The sequence below is a fragment of the Prinia subflava genome, chromosome 5, assembly GCF_021018805.1.
Source record: "Prinia subflava isolate CZ2003 ecotype Zambia chromosome 5, Cam_Psub_1.2, whole genome shotgun sequence".
NCBI lineage: Eukaryota > Metazoa > Chordata > Aves > Passeriformes > Cisticolidae > Prinia > Prinia subflava.
Genome location: NC_086251.1, coordinates 47,608,112 through 47,627,820, shown reverse-complemented (window position 1 = coordinate 47,627,820; position 19,709 = coordinate 47,608,112). Strand labels below are relative to the sequence as shown.

The window sequence follows — 19,709 nt, the reverse complement described above, 5'->3', positions numbered from 1 at the left end:
AACCACCTATAACATTTATTTAGATTGGAGGGTGGGGAGGGACCATATCTCTGCTTGTTAGTTCCTAATGAATAGCATTTGACTCCCAATTAAAAGCTCGTAGAGATATGGGAAAATCTCTGCATTTCCAAGCAAGTTGTAGCAGCAAGTAGATCTCAAATGCTCTCACAAGACTGTCACTGACAGAATGCTGGGCATCCTACCTTTCCACTAATGGTGTATTTTGAGAAGTGGATCTGGTTTAAATTTAAATATTGTTGAAGGATGAAGAAGATTTTCAGCTTCACTTCACCTCCAGCCCATACTGTCAAAGTAAAATGATTAAAAATGAAACTGTCACAAACAATGTTATTTAACTCACAGTAAAGCTGTGTTTTAATAATAGGAACAGCATAATAATTAGAATTATTAGCATAATTAGCTAGAATCATTTTTTTATCATTAGAGTTCTGCTTCTTCATTCTCTTCATCTTTTAAAAGGTGTCTTCCCATTCTACTACATAGGTACAGGAAGAGACTACAAAAGCTAGGATTTTCCCACAAGTATTACAGACTAGGCTCCTCAGTTTAGGAAGGACATTGAGACACTTGAGCACATCCAGAGGAGGCAACAGGGCTGGTGAGGGGTTTGGAACACAAACCTTGTGAGGAACGACTGAGGGAGCTGGGGTTGTTCAGCCTGGAGAAAAGGAGACTCAGGGGTGCCCTTATCACTCTCTACAACCTCCTGAAAGGTGGCTGTGCTCAGGTGGGGTTGGTCTCTTTCTCCAGGCAGCAACTGACAGAACAAGAGGACACAGTCTTAAGCTGTGCCAAAGGAAATATAGGTTGGCTATAAGGAAAAATTTTTTTATGGAAAGAGTGATAAAGTACTGGAATGGCCTGCCTGGGGATGTGGTGGAGTCACCATTCCTGGATGCATTTAAAAACAAGACTGGATGTGGCACTTGATGCCATGGTTTAGTTGAGGTTTTAGGACATGGGTTGGACTCAATGATTTTGAAGGTCATTTTCAACCTAGTAATTCTGTGATTTTTGTGACCTGGGGAATGGAAGAAGACAAGTTTCCACTTTTCCTGTGTCTCCTCATACCCTTGGCTCTTCTTATCTGAGGAATCTGAACTATGCAGGAGCCCTGGAAGGAAATATTTTTAACTGGTGAACACCAAAACTGGGCTTGAAGTTAATGTTCTTACCCTCAGGAGCAACAGAGCGTAGAATAAGAAATGGTACTCTGTCACATTTTTACTGCTAATGAAGAAAATGTAGAAGCCTGAAAATACAACTCATGGATCATGGCAGTACTGACATTTTGTGAAAGTAAGGGGAAAATAATCTTTTAGTTCAGATAAAAACAAGAACCAGATTAGTAACTCCAAAAATTATACAGAGAAGTTCAATTACTGTCTTAAAGCAAATCATAGTTAAGAATGTATCAGGGAATTGACAGCAGAATAAGCAAAATTAATGGGCATTGGCTTCAGGTGCACACTGCTTTACAAGCACTGAATGCCCAACTGAGGAGCACACCTGCCCCCCAGCACCAGAGCAGCCTGTGATACATTTTCTCCAGATGTCCAGAACTCCAGTCCCAGCACTCAGCTGACTCCTTTCACCTCGCATGTCGGTTTTCTAGGTCTGATTTCACACTTCAGCCACACTCATGCTGAACAGACTAAAATAAGAAGTCAGCTGTTTTACTTATACTTTGAGCCTTTTCCTCAGTGATGGCACCAATTTTGGATTCTGTCAGCACACACTAGAATTTAGTGACTGATAACACTAAAACTTTGTGATCTTAGCTAAATTTGTATCAGTACATTAGAAAAACAAACAAAACTGATAGAAAGGTTTATCACACTGTGTCATCTTCATCCTTTTTTAAAAAACAGCATTACTTTGACTTCCTAAGGTGTTTTCTCTTTATTAGTATATTCCATGCAGGTGTATGTGATTCCTTCCCATCCTAAGCCCTCAAGGTTAATGTCCTAAGGCCAATATGATTATGTACAAAGTACCTCACTTTATAAAAGTTCACTAGTATCAGCAACAATAGTAATACAATAGTATTCAGCAACAAGTATTCAGCATCATATAGATTTACATAGCATTGCTACAAAACCAGAGCACTTCTATGAAGTTCTGGCTGTAAATATAAGGGAAATACACATTTTTCTAGACTGTTAAGAAAAAAACCTCACAACATTGAGCTATCTAGTAATCCCTAGATTTGGTGTAAGAAAATAAATTCTCACTCAGTATTATATTTTCAAGTTTTTTACATCTCTAGTATATCGTTCTATCAAATGTTTAATACAGTCTTCACTTTTAAGCTACTATTTTGAACAGAACAGTCTGTAGATCATATAGAAAACTTTTGTTGAGAATGAACTGCAAAGTAAATTTTCTTTCCATTGACAGCCCACAGGGCTATTTTTGCCACTTTTTCAAAGGTTTTATTTAAGCATACACACAAAAAGCATATATTACATTGCTGTTTTATGTAAAAAGCAAACAACCCTCCACTGCCAAAGCTGGTGTTTCACACATGGACAGTGGAGAAAAGGAATAAATAAACTCGAAAGGCCATTTGTTTTCGTAAGTTAATCTCTGAGAAATTAATGAACTCAAAACTGTGTTTATCCTTACCTAAAAAGTAAGGTAAATTCCTAGCATTCAGCAGCTACAATAAGTCTCACTGTCAGCTAGAACAGAACATGGTACAAAATCATTAAATACATCACGTGAACTCAGATCTCAAGAGAAAAGATCTTCCTGAACTTGGCTCATGGCACTCTGAACAAACAGCAGTGCATGGATAAAGGCTTTAGACTCTGAAAAGTATTAAAATCAGAACTCAGAAAAGGTTTTACAATTGGCATAATTTTGTAAGAGCTAGGAGTTACAAATTCTGTAATTTTGTGTAGAAGTTACTGAAGTATAATTACTGCATTTTAAACTGCCTGAAAATATCATCCAATCTTCTTAGAGTAACTGCCCAAGTAATTTTTTTATCCTACAGATTACAATATGAAATGCTGTCTAAGAACAAATCAGTAAGATGGAACAGATACTGCATTAATATGCAGCCAGAATAACACTGGAGAAACTTTAGGCAGTCTAGCTTTAAGTGGGCTGTTAATAATGTACTTCAATTAAACTCAATTTAAAAACAAAAGAGGAAAATATTTGAGACTGTTCCCCAAATCAAATTTACTAAAAAAACCCCAAGCAACTGAAACCAAAACAACCACACAGAAACCAAAACAAATGGAACCACAGAAACTGAAGTTATTTATCCATTCTTATTTTAGAACAAAAGAATGACTTTTACATGGTTTGCACTCTTTGACAGGAAATCTGTGAAACCAAAACATGCCCTGACAAACTGAACCTTTCCTGAGAAGCGTTCATAGTCATAAACTCATTTATAATGTGTTATGTGGGAGATGCCAAGTTGTAACAGTTTAAGAGTCAACTACATGGAATGTACCAACAGATTTATGAACAACAGTAGCAGTTACTTACATGTTCATGGCAGCTAACTGTTCTTTATGAATTAGGTTTCCCTGTTATAAATTAGAAAACTACAAAAAGTCAGAACTGGGAGAAACCTCCATTGTCTGTAAAAGTTCACAAGAAAACACCTTTGCAGCACTTTTCTTAGACAATAGCATATTGCTCATATAAAAGGTCTCTTATCCTATAGAAGTCCTGGCAGAGGCAGCCTTCCAATCCAATACGCCCTGTTTCAGTCTGAAACAAAAGAGATGTTTCAATGTATTATCTTTATACTAATGAGAAACTTCTTTTATTACTAAAATAATATTTTATTTATTACTAAAATAATATATATTATTTTATAATATTACTTGCCAAAGAGATTAAAACAGAACACCTACCCTGCGGACAGCCACCAGGTTGTTGCACACAAGGACTCCTCCAACAAATTCAGCTTGTATACCTTCCCTCAAGAGAACCTGCTTGAAGTCAGACAGTCTTGGCTCATTCATAAACACAGACTGATGTCCAAGAACCTTCAAAACAACACACACAATTTTACTACTTCTATTTAACACCTTCCATTTTTCCAGTGATCTCATTATTGCGTAGGCAGCACTGAGGCCAAGACTACAGGACTCTAAATTGGTTCTATTTCTGTTCACCTGCAGCAAAACATCTCCAGGACAGAAAAGCCTTAGAAGTTACCCATCACAAAAAGCAATGTTTTTCTTTGCTCACATTGAAGACAAAAAGAAAGCTCCAATGAAGATCCCAAGCCATGCTGTGCCAGGGACCGAGCTGTGGTGAGCTGTACTGCTGATCAGTACAGGGTGCTACGATGGTTGTCATGAACCTGAACAGACTTTAGAGCTGTCTCCACAGTTCTCTAGCTCCCAAAACAGACTACACTTAGGACTGTGAAACTTAAAGAGAATCTGAAAAAGCAGTTCTAGGATTAAAAGGTACTGGAATCATTCAACAGAAAGATAAAATAATACCTCCTACAATGCAAAGGATTTTAAGAGTTATGGTAAATTTATAAAAAAGATAAATTTCATGAACTCTCAAATCACTACTATAGAAACAGACGTATGAACGTCAAAGATCTGTATCTCAAGTATATGAAGTATTTTCCACAGCATCAACAAAACATAATAAAATCCAGACTAACAACAACTGATTTCTCTATGTGCAAGTACTAATTACAGATATGACATACACTAATTAAAATGTTATTTCATAAATATATGGTACTGTATGCTAGGTACTGTTAATAGATGCAAAAGATCATCCTTACTGAAAAGCATAAAAGCTGAACAAAGAACAGCACTGGGTTTAACAAGAAACCAAAACATCAAAACACAGTTTCATTTGAGTAAGATCACAGTATCAAACACTAGAAAAAGACAAATGAATACAGAGGTCTCCATAAATGAAATCCAGACCAGCATCATTTCTGTACCTCATGAGGTGGAAGAGGTTCCAAAGTAGGAATGATCTCACTCTCCTCACACATCTCCTTGTCATCATCACCAAAAAGGCTTTTCATGGCCTTCTGTTGTGCAATCACACTTGAATCTGAAGAAGGCACATCCACTTGCGTCTCTAAATCTTCATCTTCTCTCAACTCTCCCTCTTCCAAAATAACCCCAGTATCCACTTTTGAAACCCTCATGTCCAGAACTCCATCTATCCAAGCCAACTCGGCATCCTTGGCTTTACAGAACTGAAGAGAGCTGACAAGAGAATCTTTCAATCTGACCTGGGTTGCACAAAAATAAAAGTACTATTAGTTTCATGGAAAATACAGAGGTCTTACTTCAAGCTTTAAAGATTAGCAAGTTTCTCTTCACCATCTTTCCAATGGGTTTGATTCACGCAGTCTTGTTGAGAGAAAGGATGGAACTGGTATTGCCAAGGCAAGACACTTTGTAACTTAATATGTGTAACACTCATACCACAACTTAAAAAGCAGCCGAGATCAACACCTTTCTCATCTTGGCTAAAATAAAAAAAGAACCTATAGAACTGCAAACCTGACTTAAATTCACAGCAAGAGCAATCATTTCCTTTTAAAAACCAGAAATCTTTTTTGCAACTGACTTGTTCCTCAGTTGGTTCTTAGCAAATTCAGAGAAAGTTTCTATAGATACATTTAGGTTACCAATGAATAGTTCATAATTTCAACCCTCCAAAAATTATAATTACTATTTTATTGTACGAAAGGAGTAAACTATTTATATTTTATTTAAGTATTTATTGTAAGTATGAGACTTTTAAGCGTCCTTACCCTGATTCCTCTGGTGGACTCTGGGACTTTAATCCTTTAAATAAAGCCCTACTCTTAGAGATTGTTATCCATATTAGAAGGTCCATGATCCCCATAGTGCAATCAAGGTTGCAACCGTGTGAAAGATACAACCACCAGCTACCCACCCATGTGCAGCACAGCCCCCTCAAATAACACTGTGACACTGACACTTCACTCACATCTGTCATTTTCAAATTCAACATCACCACTGCACTTCTCCTGAGTCATTTCTTACACACTAGCAACTCTCATAGCCTTAAAAAACAACAAAAAAACCAACCCAACAACCAAGAAACCACACACAGAAAACACACTGTTTTAACGCTGTCATAACTAGATGATTTTTAATAACTGAAATTTTCTACTTTCTGGAGGATAACTAGTTTTTCTCTGGAAAGAAACAGAAGAACCTCTTTCAACAATTCTACCACTGGTTTTCTAATAACTTTAAAAGAACAAAGGAATAAAGGACTACTGCAAAAAGTGTTTGTAAGAGACTTCCCTCTAAACAATTTCAAAAATTTTATTGGGATCATACACAATTTTCACATAATTCACACAAGCTATTCCAGCTTTCCTACTTAATATACTGCATTTAATTTTCATGGCTAACACACAGCAGTACATTATCATAACCTTACTTTGCAAGAATCATCACATTAAGTTTTTGAAGGGTATGGGTATCTTATTCGTTTTTATCGTTAACTTGACCCTAATTTTACATGTTCACTCTTAGGTACTATTTAAGTACAGAGCATTTTTTTTATTCTAGCTCTTTCAGGCTCCATTTGAGATTCCAAAGAGAATCCTGAACTGCAGCTAGTATACAATGGTATTCTAAATATAGGCATTATAAATTTGTAAATATTTCAATAAAGCAAACTGATGGCCCCATGGACATGAACATTGCCTTTTGCACTTCAGGTAAAAACACAGTGATCTCACATTCAAGCTTTCAAACACTTCTGCATAATAAGCCTGAGGAGAATGCTTATGTAGAAAACAGAAAAACACTGCTAATGCCTTGATCACACAAAATTAATTGTACTCACAGGTAGTACTACCTCTCCTCCCCCAAAGAACACAGGGCAAATTACATTCTGCTCATACAGCTCGACTACAGTCTACAGTAGTTACACATCTAAAGAATTCCAGTACCTTACCTGGTAAATGTGAGTTTCACTTGTAGCATCTACAGTTTCATGAAGTTTGGGCATGTAAACTTTAATATCTTTTCCACCAAAAGCTCTGCAACATTCTGCAAGGTCCTGACTGGCCTCAGGTGGTCCATGGACAATGACCAGTTGTCTTGGTTTCATTTGGTTAATAATTTTTTTAATTGAGTCCCCATCTGAACGTCCTTCATAGTCGATGTACGTAACTCTGGCTCTAGTTTGAATGAAAAACCCAATAATAATACGTTTTAGTTTAAAAGGTTAAACCATGGAGTGCTCCAAAATACTTCATTAAGGTATTTTTTAATTATTGTATATTATCAAGATATATTATGGATCTGTGGAATACAGCTGTCAAATATTAGCATGTGTATATTTAACACTATACATTCACAAAATTCGCCTATGAGTTATCAAAAGAAAAAGTTATCCATGAAATAAACATATTTGAATATCTTATCCTTTTAACAAAACATATTTAAGTATCTATGTTAACATACTATTGTATCATTTTTTCTGTCTCTTCCAATTATCTCCATAAGATAGGAAACAAACCAATTTTCTTAAAAGTGGGGGAACCATAAAACTCCTCTGTGCTCCTAGAAAGACTAACTTGGGGGAAAAAAAGAAACAAACCCCAAGTTCTTTCCCACTTTCTTAAATCCAAGCTAGCCTTTAATCCAGTTTTTACTGTACCCATGCCACTGTTCTAGCAGAACTGAGAAGAACAAAGTTACTCACTTAATTTCCATGGATTCTGTTGCGGAAATACATTTGGTAGGAACATCTGATAAATCCTGGTCCATAGGCTCCTCTCCATTTGTCAAACCAGACTCTAATTTGCTTTTTTCTTCTTCTGTTGCTTGAAGTTCTGGAACTAGAAAATCCTCAGGTCTAAAAAATGAAAGGTATTTTGCTTTTTAGAGTAAAACCAAAGCACTGCCTAATATAAAAACAAACAGTGCTGATTATTACTACTAAGATTTTTTTGTAATTTACCGCCAGCAATTTTACTACACCTGCCCCATATTGCCCTACCTGAACAGAGCTGATCTGGAAAATATGACCTTCCTATCTTATAAAAGAATTTGAACAATTTAGGAAATACTAGCAAACTGAGGATTTCTAGCAAGTATTCCTTATTCAAAGCTGTCAAATACCACCAAATTTTGTTAGGATGAGCAGTGTTTTCTCACCTTACAAATTTAACATTAAGTGAAATTTAAAGCAGATAAAAGTTAGGTTAAAATAACTTAAAATCTTCTATCTCAAAAGATTAAAAAAAAAAAGCCTGCAGTGAAAATATATTCAAGAGGTGTGAACACAGGTGAAGGATCAGCACTCTGCAGCTTCAATCCTTATCACAAGCTTTCTGTAAGACTTAGCAGTTTGAAGAGCATATAGCAATGCTGCGAAAGAGACAAAACTGTGAATTTAATTCCTTCTAGCTTTTGATTATTTCATAGCTACTATGTTAGTATACATTACCACCACATACTTGATAATTTCACCATATTCATCCCATTTAATTCTTTCTTCAGGAGCTGGAAACATTGGATAAGATTTTTTTGCCTGTTTGAAGAAGCTTCCTTTCCGACTACCTTCACCTTTCATCATCAAATCATGTTTGGTCTTATGTAAAGTTGGCTGATCAATATCCTCTTCTGCATCACTCTCATCACTGGAATCAATATCTGCCCTGAAATGACATTCAAAAAAACCTAGCACTTCCTTTTTTCCTTCAGGTTTCATATTACATATTACACTGACCAGAAAATAACAGTTGACATAACACTAACCAAGGCCAAAGGCAGTTAATGTATCTGAGAAAGAGCTCAGTCAAATGGCAAATGAAACTGCGTCTATTGGAACAGATTAAAGACAACCACTCCTGATTCCTCAGGGCCCTCAGACAAGGCTACTGAAACTCTAATTTTCATTTAGGCCTGAAAAGAGTTGAAGGAGCAGAATAATCACACAGAAATCTCAACTCTGATCATAACAGCAGCATGAGCAAACATACTTACTCTTTAGACTGCTCTAACTTCTTAGCTGCCTCTTTCTTTAGTTTCTCCTTTTCTAGGTATTCTTCAAGCTCTTTTCCTTCCAACTTGACACGTTTTCTCAACTGCAGATAGAATTAACATTACTGTGAGTAGCTGACACAACTTTAATACTTCTCCTATATGCTGCTGACAAGAATATTTGTCCTTGGGTACCAAGGACAAGTACAAATTGTATGTCACATACAAGACAAGACTATGGCAAAAATGTCAACATGATGATAGCGTTAATTTGTACAGTCTACTTCAAATGAAACCATTTCTAAAAATATTAAAATCAATTAAGCTCTCCAAAAATTTCTCAAAATGTCTTCAAGAAATATCTCTCCAATAAGTGAAGGCAAATACTCTTTGTTGAGCAGTGGTTTTTTTAGTTTTTCTATCATTAACATCAAATCAGAAGAACCTAGCAAAGTCATACTAGCTGGCAAAACAATATAGATTTTGTTTCTTTGTTCTGAGTACAGGTCACTTTGAATAAACTGAATTCTAGTAATAATCTAATACTGTAATTTAATTATTTCAATCCAATCTAAAACTGAAAGAAAGCTACATCATCAGTATTGAAATTATCATTGCAATCACAGGGGACTTCAATAAATTAGCAACGTAGAAAGAAGTAGACACAGGTGTACAGATTATTGAAAACAATTTGAAAGCATGAATAGCAATTAACTACCTCCTAATTCCCAGCATTTGCTTATCTGTCTAGTCTTTTTGGGATATATTATACTAATTTGACTTGATTCTCCCCACATCCAAACCTGGAGAATTTTCTAGCAAGACTAACCCCTCACATGTGGTGATCTGTATGTCAGCATACTTTTTCTATTATAGTAGAAACATAAAGGAAGGAGTTTTCTAAAAATAAACATATAAAAGGAACTTCATGCTCAGCTCTTAATTTTGCCACACATGAAAAAGTATTTTGCAGTTCTCGGCTGGAGACCTATTTTTATGTAAATCTATCCACAATTTGATAAATATGCAATATACTGATTTCAGGTTTCTCTCCATCACTAGAAGCATTCCCAGAAGATCAAAAAAGAAACTATGTTCAGTTTTGCCCACATGTCCCCAGATGGCCCACAATAAAAACCTGGAGCTACAGGGACAACTCTTACCTCAATATCTATAACTTTTTCAGAAGGATTATCAATCAGGAATCGTGCTAATGTTCCAGGCGTAGTGCGGTAAGTTAAAATTATGGAGTTTTTGGAATCCTGGCACCACTGAATGAAAAGATCTCTAGAAAACCCACACTCCAAGTCAGGCTGACTGGCAAGAACAACTTTTGGACTAGGCACTCGAGCCAGATCAGACAGACTGTGACACAAGGAGAGATGGCGGAACTGGAAAGGGTTGTTTCTCTTGTCTTCAAAGCACCTCATCAACTTGTCACTCATCCATTCAACCTAAAATATGCATCAGAGAAAGTTACCTATAATATACAAATTCTTCAACAGCACAAGCTTGATATGAAGTACAGGATGCAATATGCCCATGATTACTTCAGTATTTGTCAGCAAGTGTAGAAATAATGCTGAGCATAACCAACACAGAAACAAGTACTTTAAGTTCTCTTTTTTAACAACTATAAACTATGCTAACAAGTATTATCATAAAAACAGAAATCAGTATCAACAAACATGCCCACTGTCACAACTGGATGCTGTGTTACTTGATCAAAAGAGCTGAGACACAAACATGCACTACAGAAGGACACTCCCCCAGTATTTTGCCATTTTTTACCATTAAAAAGAAAAGCTTTTGCATTAATGTTCCTTTACTCTTCATAATCAGATTTTAAAAAACAAAACAAACCTGTGATTTAGAGAATTCCACTACATTGTAGCTGACATTGTTCAGAAGTGCAAGAGAGTAGACTCCTAATCCTGCATCTTTTGTTCTCCAGATCTGATCAAGAAGCTGAGCAAGTTCCAGAACTCTGCCTGCTGTATCCACAGCTATCAATACATTTCCATCACCTCGTAATGTCTCCAAAACATTAGCTAAGAAGAATTAAAAACAAAACAAAAACCTACTTATACTGTGAATCAAAGTTAGGTTTGTGGTGCGGCTTGGAGGGTTTTTTTGTTATATCACAGTAGCAATCATATTCAAAAGTATACTGAACAAAGAAACAAATGAGACTTCAAAAGAGATCCAAATCCACATTTCCACCAAAATTAAAGGGAGCTGGAGTTTTCTCAGTAGCTCTGAAGCACTCTGCTTTGATATATCTTCTGTTTTTTTCCATTAAAAAACAACAGAAAAAGGAGTTTAAAAAAAAAGAAAGTGCTGAGGAAGGTAATTTAAAAATCCCTGAAGAGATTCAAGGATACTGGGTTTTTACACTGTTTTCAAATACGGTTCATTGTTGTTAGGAAAACATTTAACTCACAGGATCAGAATCATCAGAAAAGAGTAATTCAAAACTTGTTACATTTTATTAAGGGTTCTTCAGTTTAAATGCTGGTGAATTTCTCATAGAAAAATAATTTATAGTGGCTAATAAATCACATTACTGATATTTTTGAAGCCCAAACAATACATACTCAGCAGCTGCTCATCCCTTTGCTTCCTCCTAGGTTGTACATAAGTAGCATTAAATGAATCTGTAATAAGCAATGAAGGCCTGCTCAACATTTCCAAGGAACATCCATTCAGATGGCTGTGGAAAAAAGGAAAAATCTCACTTTTTTGCATTTCTATTTTATGAGGAAAAATAAGATAGATAGATTCCAGATATTTGCATGTACAGAAACCAAACTACTCAGCTGCTGAATACTTCCTGCTTCAAATTTACAAATAAATTAAAATGAATGGAATAAAGAAACCCAGAGCTAATACTTGCTTCAAACTGATTAATCTGGATGCAAATGAAATTAGTGATCTTATTAGAACTGGAAATGCACTTCTGGAAATGCTTCCACACCTCATTATCATCCACTAAATGATACACACCTAACTCAGCTAAGAACTGTACATGACTATGTTGAACTTACATCTCCCTCTTGTGGTTGAAATCAACGGCATAAACAATTTCTTCCTCTCCATCCTTGACAATCTTCCAAATTGTGCCTCCTATCATGTGACCAGCTGGTAATGGTGTGATTGACAAACCGTGTCCTTTGCCTACAAACATGTTCAGTATTTTAGGTAGATTACATATACTAAAATCCATTACTTTGAACAAGACATAGTAACTTTAAACAGCTCACTGCCTAAATTACTACTGAGAAAAAAATTAAACGAAGTATGAAAAAGCAGTAATATCTGCCCTTCCCATCTAACCAGTAAAGTCAAAATTTTGCAATTCGCTTTTATATTTCCTCCAGAATAAAGAAACTAAGGCAAAGATCAGTTCGATCAGTTCTCTTCACCTCCCACTGATACTCAGAGGCACTGCAGAGCTGCTGTAACTATAGACATAAACAACACTAAATTATATAAAAAAAATATCACAAGAAAGCAAGCACAATGATGAAAGCCAGGATCTTCTCTAGGGCAACACTAAATGTTTACTATATCATTCACTTTTGAAGTACTTAGGAAAACTTATATAAATTACACAATCTGGAAGTTTTCCAGAATGACAAACACACAAGTCAAACCATAGCAGAAAAGGTGTTCATGTGCTGCAATCAGGGATGACAGAATTTGCAGCACCTAATGCATTTTTCAAATGCAATGTTGCTCCCTGTCATTGATACCAGCCTGTACCTTTGTCAGATTAAAATGAGACCACTCACAACCATTCCTCACTGACTCTGCTGCATAAAGTGCACAGTAACAATTAATAATGAAACATATATTATCTTCTTAAATGCCTCCATGGAGTCTTTTCAAATCACTTCCTTTAAATATAAAAGAAGTTGGTTGTTTTAAAGAAGTTGTACACTGAAATTACTCTTTAGATGTAAAAATTGCCAGGTCAGACACAGCCTTGCTACAACTATCTCAAAAAGGGGCCAACAGTCTTTCAAGGACAACATCCTCTTCTACTTTCCAAATAAGAAGGCAAATATTTTGGCAGCACTAATCATGAACCTGTAAAATCAGAAACAAACTGCTGGTGGTCAGCTTGCATATGTATCTGTTCAAAGAACAGAGTTTTTCTTTTATTCTGATCTTTACATTCAACACGAGTGGAAAGCTGCTGATTGTCCCAGCAATACCCTACACTGAGTGTGATCTGAGGCACTGAAGATCTCCCCATTGAATCATGCACATGCTGTGACTTCATCTCTGCAGCCTGCTCTAGAAAGCTTTCCCTGTGTTACTGGCTATGAAAAGTTCTGAGATAGCTGCCACTAGACATAAGTAAATATTCTTAATAGACATCAGTAAATTCCAAGAAAAGTTACAAAAACATAAAAGAGAAACAAACATCTAAACATTATTTGGCATGACCTCCTCCACATTAAGTGAAAATTCCATCCATTTCTAGATAAAATTTCTGAGACAATTGATACAGACTGACATGAGGCTGATGAAATCAGCACTGCAAAACACACTGTATTTCAGAACTCAGTCCCTTTTAAAAAGTTACTTTAACTCATAACTACTCTGTTGCCTTTCACTAGAAGTAATTTCTTGAGGCTTTGATTACAACTTTACCTTTTAAATTCACAATCTGAGAAAACTTCAGCTGTTGTATCTTATCAAAGGCTGCATCTACATCATCCAATGTAAAGAGTGTGAAATCTTCAGTATTATGGCGGGACTACAACAAACAAAGAGGGACAGGGCATTCAAACACTCCACCAAATCAAAGATGTTGTGCATGAAAGTTTTAATTTAAACATACCTGGTAGAGATCATACATAAACATCTGTCCCATTTTATATACAGGAATAGTTGCATAAATGGCACAATTCAACCCCATTTTTCCAACTGCATATGGAAGTGCTCCAAGGTGTAGAGGGTCAGGGTGGGAAAGAAGAACAGCATCAACCTGATGTACATGCCTGAAAAAAGAAGGCCAACAAAGCCATTGACAGGAGCTCTGTATGGTTTTGTATATATCCTGCTAGGGCTATTTTGAGAATACATACACAGTCTGAACAGCAAACAATGAGGTTTGAACCATTCAAGGTATGGGACAGTTTTAAAAATCGTAATTAAAACTTACATGTGTTTCCTAGCGTTCAAGTACTTAAAAATACAGCTGATTTCAGAAAGGATAACTTTAAGATCTAAAGATATAAGTTTCACATTAAACTCCTGATGAAAAAGACCTCAGTATATATGTGAACACCAGAAAGTAAATTAACTGAGGGACCAAAAATATTACCAGTACAGATGTGCTACAAATTGCTTATACACCCAAAAACAGACTACAACTTTTCTTCTGATGAGAGTGACCAAGTAACAGGACCAAAGACACAACAATCCTTAAACTGATAAAGATCAAATTGAAATATATTTTTTTAAATATAGAAAAGTTCAGACATATCGTTTAAGAAAAGTAGCACATCAGTTTTGAGGATTTTATTACTCTTAAAACCATTTTTTTCCTTGCAAAGTGTTGCATAGAATTAGAACTCAGACTTAAACCTTTCTACATTTTGTAATTGAAGAACTTGAGGGCATTAAACACATGTACAAATGAAAATACAAGCTGGACTGACAGCTTTTTGTTCCCTTGCATAGTAAGTGGGGCACACACATACTTTTCAATGGCTGTAATGAAAAAGGGAGTTTTATCTAATTGCTTCTTAGATAAGACAGTTGAAAAATTTTATAAATTATCCTTGGTACCTAACAGTCCTCACTTAAAAGATTTCAAACACTGCAAGTGTGTCAATGCTATAAAACTAGTATCAAAAAGCTCAGTTTCTTTCCCAAATTTCCATGTTTCAGTCTTAACTTGGCAATCAACACAGCTCCTTGCTGTACACCTGCAGAAGTTCAGTATTAGTCTAGATAGATTTTGGTTTGGAGGTTTTTTTCCCTTTGCAGGGCTGGTGTCCTGACAGAAGGCGTTTTCCTGACAGTCTATTCAACTTGAAACAAGAGCCAAGCGCTCAACTGCTTTGTATTCAGCCTACAGAGACGAAGGCTTCCCACTCACTTAAAACTTAACTATTCTAAATTAGCTGAGCACTAAGGTCAGTCTCCCCTAAACTGCACCACATTTATGACAAAAAGAAACGAACAAATCATCCAAGCCAAAACAAGGAACAGTTTGAGAATTACAGTTCAAAGACACAACTCACTGCACTGACATGAAATAATCCCAAGATTTTGCGGGAAATGTTTCAGCAGTGTGATTCCCTTCATGTAAAACATACACGAAACAAAACAAAAAAAGAAAACAATTTTGCATTTAGCAGCACCATACATTATACCACTGCATGGAATTATGAAAACTTTCAAGACAGACCAAGACCTATTTTAAAAAAACGTGTATGAACTGAACTACTTACTTCCTCAGAGAATCAATAATATCCATAGAAAAGTTTTCATCCCAGCCACAGTCCAAAAGAAAACGAAACTCATCTACTTGCAATAGATAGCAAAGGGCAGATTCCTCCTGCACCCCCGAGAGCGTAGTCAACTTAATAATCGACGTCATTTTTCTCTCCAAGTGTTTACTCTCCAAAAGAATTCATCTGAATGGAGGAGAAAATGTTTCATTGACTGACACAAAAATTCCATTTACTTAGATCTAGCTTCCCATATTCCTGAAAATATGCACGCTTACGGTGTTAATACTGTTCAACGCAGCTGTTCGATACCAATTAAGTCTTAGGTATCAACATTCTACTGTTGTAGGTCTCATTAGAAAGAGGTGGGATTTAATTTTCTACAGTATACACTAAGAGTAATGAAAAAAAGGATCCCTAGGAGCAGCGCAGTTAACAGCAGCTCCACGGGGCTGGATGGGGCATCCAGAGATGGCGCACCCAGGGCCGCGACCCCTCAAACCCAGGGCCTGCCCGGCCAGGGCCACAGCGCGGGGCGGGCCGGGGGCTCCAGCGCCCCACCGGGCCCCAGCGACCGGGCCCGGCCTGACGGGACGAGTCTCGCCTAGCGGGAACGGCGCCGCAGGGGCGAGCCCTGCGCACACTCCACTGCGAGACGAGAAGAACAAGGGGAGGAGGAGGATGATGTGAAAGAGCCGATACCTGCCGCCCTCAACCACCCCCAGCCCGCGCCGCGCTCGCCGCCATCTTGCGGGAGGCGCGAAGGAGGGGCAGCAGGCGGAAGGGCAGCGGGCGGCACCACCGCGAGCCCGCCGGGGGGAGGGCGCTCCTCCCCCGCCGCTGCGCAGCGCGTGGTTTCTCCCGGCCTGCCCGTTCCCGGTGCCCTTGGCGCGGCCGCTGCGGTCCCGGCGGCAGCGCGAGCAGCGGTAATGGCGGGGTCGCGGCGGGGCGGGAGCGTAGCTGGCGGCGGAACCGCTGCGGACCTCCCTGGGAGCGCCTCGCCCTGACCCCTGCCCCTATCGGCCGGGACACGGCGGCGGGCGGAAGCGCCCCTCAGCCGTGAGGCGTTATGGCGCTGTTGCCCTTGGAGGGGCGGTGGCGGTCCCGGGCGGGCCGGAGGCGGCTGAGCCGGGAGGTGGCGGGGCCGTGTCGCGGGTCAGCGCCCGGGCCGGGGCGGGGGCCGTGCGGCGGCGCCTCCCGCCGCTCCCGCGGGGAGTGCGTGCGTGGCCGCCCCGCCGGGGCCGCGGCGGGAACGGCGGCGGTGTTCGCCCTCGGGACCCGGCCGCGGCTCCGAGCCCGCGGCTGTGTGCGTGACAGACTTCACTGGTATCGCGTGTAATTCCCTAGTCTGGAAGGCTTGGTTGGGTTGGAAGGGTTTGCTGGGCCTCTTCAGTCTGGAGAGGAAAGACTGCGAGGGGATCTCATTAATGCACGTAAATATCTCAAAGGCGGGTGTCAGTTCTACACTGGTCCTTAGCGATAGGACAAGGAGCAATGGCCACAAACTAAAACACAAGAAGTTCCGCCTCAAGGCGAGGAAGAATTTCTGTAAATTAAGGGTGGCAGAGCACTGGACAGCTGCCCAGAGAGGTTGTGGAGTCTCCCTCTCTGGAGACATTCAAAAACCACCTGGATGTGTTCCTGCGTCATCTGCTTCAGGTGATCCTGCCTTGGCAGAGACGTTGGACTGGATGATCTCCAGAGGTCCATTCCAACTGCTACAATTCTGTCATTCTGGGATTTTAGAAATGTTCTTCCTTATTTTAAAAATGTTCTTTTTTACCTGTCAGCTCCCCACCAAGTATATAACTTGTCTCTAAGACTTGACACAGGTAATAAAGTGTCCATCTACAGGAGTTTAGGTTTTGAAAGTGTGTCCAATGTTTTACAGAGCAGCCAACTTCTGTAGAGTTGCTTTAATGACTAAATTAAAGAGATATTCTATTTCACTCCTGTTTTAGGATGAAATCCTTTTTCCTAGGGTCAACAGTTAGGAATATTTCTAAGAAACCCAGGTACAGGTTTGAGAACAGCCCTCACGTATATCATGCCATTGTACAATCCTAGTAAATGAGGTGCCAAGCATGCAGCAGTTTCCAAGTGCAGATTTATTAGTACTTCTTACCTGTTGTGCTTTTCTTTCTAGCAGTCATGGTGAATTTCGCCCAAGCTGTGCGTGACCACTGGGTTCACATCCTTGTTCCCTTGGGATTTGTGATTGGATGCTATTTGGACAGATGGAATGATGAAAGATTGTCTGCGTTCAGAAACAAGAGCTCATTATATAAAAGGTCTGCTTTATGATGCCTCTTATATACATATATAGTTATTTTTCAAAGTGCTTCTCAGTTCTTTTTTAGAGTTACGAGCATAACCAAAAAAAAGGGAAGAAAGCCCTAAAAATATCAACTATTTGTGAAGTGTTTTAGGTCAGTAATACCCTCTCAAAATGGAATCTTTAGGACCTATCTTAATGAAAGAAAGGATCATTAACTGCTGTCAAGTTCTTGGTCATGAAATAAGGAAACCATTATTTTGGTTCTCTAAAACTTCAGCAGGAAACATGGTGCTTGAGTTTTAATTTTCTCTCTTAAATTTAAAATGATCACAGCACTGTTTAACCAAACACCTTTTATAAATGTGAGTTGCTTAAAAATAATAACCAAGTTCTTGAAAATTAACATACATGCTGCTATATCTTCATTGAATGATCTGATTATAAGCATTGGTCAGTTTGGGTTTTCTGGCTGTGACTTCTCAGGAGAATTTACATCAGAGAACTTCAGGCACTGGCTCATCTGTGTCAGTTCTAATTCTGTATTAGATCATCAGCTTACCAGAAGAAGAGGGGAAAAAAGTCATGTTTCATAAACTGATAGTAGGAATGCTATCAGTTTGCCTGTGGATTTTTTTTGTTTCCAGCTCTGGCCTCACTTAAATTAATCTTGCATAGAAAAGAAAGTTTTTGACATAATCTAGCCCACTGGTACTTCAGCTCTTAATGCATTTGTTAGTGAAGTTGGGCTGCTATGTCAGCATCCTGTAAAAATCCCTCAGACCTCTCTTTTCACTAAAGTATTGAATTATATGTAGAGGAAGCAGAATTTTTCTTTTTGGATCCAATTAGAAGTCTGTCAACTCCTTAGAAGTCAGCTGTTCTGTGCTTCCATTTACGTGAATGGAAATTCAGAGGAGTCAATCCACTGAAGCTTTTGAAAGAAAGGAGGAAGTTTATCAGTATGGAAAGATTTTTAACTGACAACAATTGCAAGGAAAGTTAAATTTTTACATAAATCTCTAAATTGAGGTATTGTTGAATATCAACTAACACAAATAAATACATACATTTGTTGCCTGGAACGCAATAATCAACGACACGGAGGCAGGGGTCTTCAGTGAAAGCTGCTCCCCACCGAAAAGAGAGGACCAGCCTGTTTATTTCTTTCCTTTTATAATTTTGTGGGTCTGGAAGCACATTGGCTCCTGGCTAGACTAGCTGTCAACCAACATTGTTTTCAGGCTGGAAATATGTAAGCAAAGGACAGTGAACAAAAACAAGAAAGGTTGTTTATGTTCCAAAGCGTGAGAAAGTGAAAAACTGACCCTTAATATCGCAACAGTAGCTAAAGAACTGACTCCATCTTATAAGCAAGTAGAAGGCTTTAAAAAAATCTCAGAAAAACCAGGGTAACATACGTTTATTAATAATTATTCTAAAAAGAAAGATACTAATTTTAGTCTCTTCCCTCTTGGGTTTTTTTTTTCCTACACAGGGAGTTGAAGCCTGGTGAAGAAGTAACATGGAGATAAAAGGTGATGATGAAAAGGAAGACATTTTTGTTCGATTCATCATCTTATCTCACATATTGAAAGAACAGGAATATGGTTTTCACCCTGAGAGGATACTACAGTAAAGGACATCTGTAATTCATCAGTGCTAGTTTGATTTCTGGTGTTACTTTTTGAAATTGATTTAATTATGTAACTAATATGTGTTCAGGAATTCCACTAGTCCATAAAAGTTGAGAAACTTTTGTTCCCTGCTCTGGAAAAGAGAGGAAGAATTATAGAATAAACTATGCAAAAATCATTTGTGTTGTTATTGTTGTGTATGGTGTGGAATCCGTGTGTTTATTGCTGATTAATGAACTAGCCTTTAAAGGAGTATTTCCATAAACCCAGAATGTGGTTGACAGTTGTTTTTTTTTTTTACTAAAGCTCA

General features: G+C 38.1%; 2 protein-coding genes across 3 annotated transcripts; one reads left to right on the top strand and one right to left on the bottom strand.

Annotated features, from left to right (window-relative positions):
* Positions 1-2,433: 2,433 nt before the first annotated feature.
* Positions 2,434-16,328, bottom strand: CPSF2 (cleavage and polyadenylation specific factor 2). Its single transcript, XM_063399239.1, has 15 exons — positions 16,190-16,328; positions 15,488-15,673; positions 13,867-14,026; positions 13,677-13,782; positions 12,062-12,191; positions 11,612-11,727; positions 10,878-11,065; positions 10,178-10,468; positions 9,018-9,118; positions 8,489-8,689; positions 7,732-7,884; positions 6,979-7,204; positions 4,967-5,266; positions 3,903-4,037; positions 2,434-3,756 (listed from the first exon to the last, which is right to left on the bottom strand). The coding sequence occupies exons 2-15, from the start codon at positions 15,634-15,636 to the stop codon at positions 3,664-3,666; spliced, it is 2,349 nt and encodes a 782-aa protein (XP_063255309.1). The 5' UTR covers positions 15,637-15,673; positions 16,190-16,328; the 3' UTR covers positions 2,434-3,663.
* On the top strand, positions 16,271-19,577 carry NDUFB1 (NADH:ubiquinone oxidoreductase subunit B1). 2 transcript variants are annotated; one of them, XM_063399242.1, is made up of 3 exons: positions 16,271-16,413; positions 17,634-17,778; positions 19,261-19,577. In XM_063399242.1, the coding sequence occupies exons 2-3, from the start codon at positions 17,639-17,641 to the stop codon at positions 19,295-19,297; spliced, it is 177 nt and encodes a 58-aa protein (XP_063255312.1). In that variant the 5' UTR covers positions 16,271-16,413; positions 17,634-17,638; the 3' UTR covers positions 19,298-19,577. The 2 variants fall into 2 exon arrangements, with proteins under 2 accessions (XP_063255312.1, XP_063255310.1); XM_063399240.1 differs by having other exon boundaries at positions 16,282-16,413; positions 17,637-17,778.
* Positions 19,578-19,709: the final 132 nt, after the last annotated feature.

What these genes read in the sequence shown, in the direction of transcription:
- CPSF2 (XM_063399239.1), bottom strand. Translation starts at nt 15,636, where the DNA reads ATGACGTCGATTATTAAGTTGACTACGCTCTCGGGGGTGCAGGAGGAA. An exon ending in GAATATGGTGAAATTATCAA is followed by an intron (nt 7,885 to 8,488) that starts GTATGTGGTGGT and finishes TTCATTTTTTAG; the next exon opens with ACCTGAGGATTTTCTAGTTC. An exon ending in GTGAAACTCACATTTACCAG is followed by an intron (nt 5,267 to 6,978) that starts GTAAGGTACTGG and finishes TGTGCAACCCAG; the next exon opens with GTCAGATTGAAAGATTCTCT.
- NDUFB1 (XM_063399242.1), top strand. Translation starts at nt 17,639, where the DNA reads ATGGTGAATTTCGCCCAAGCTGTGCGTGACCACTGGGTTCACATCCTT. An exon ending in AAGAGCTCATTATATAAAAG is followed by an intron (nt 17,779 to 19,260) that starts GTCTGCTTTATG and finishes TTTCCTACACAG; the next exon opens with GGAGTTGAAGCCTGGTGAAG.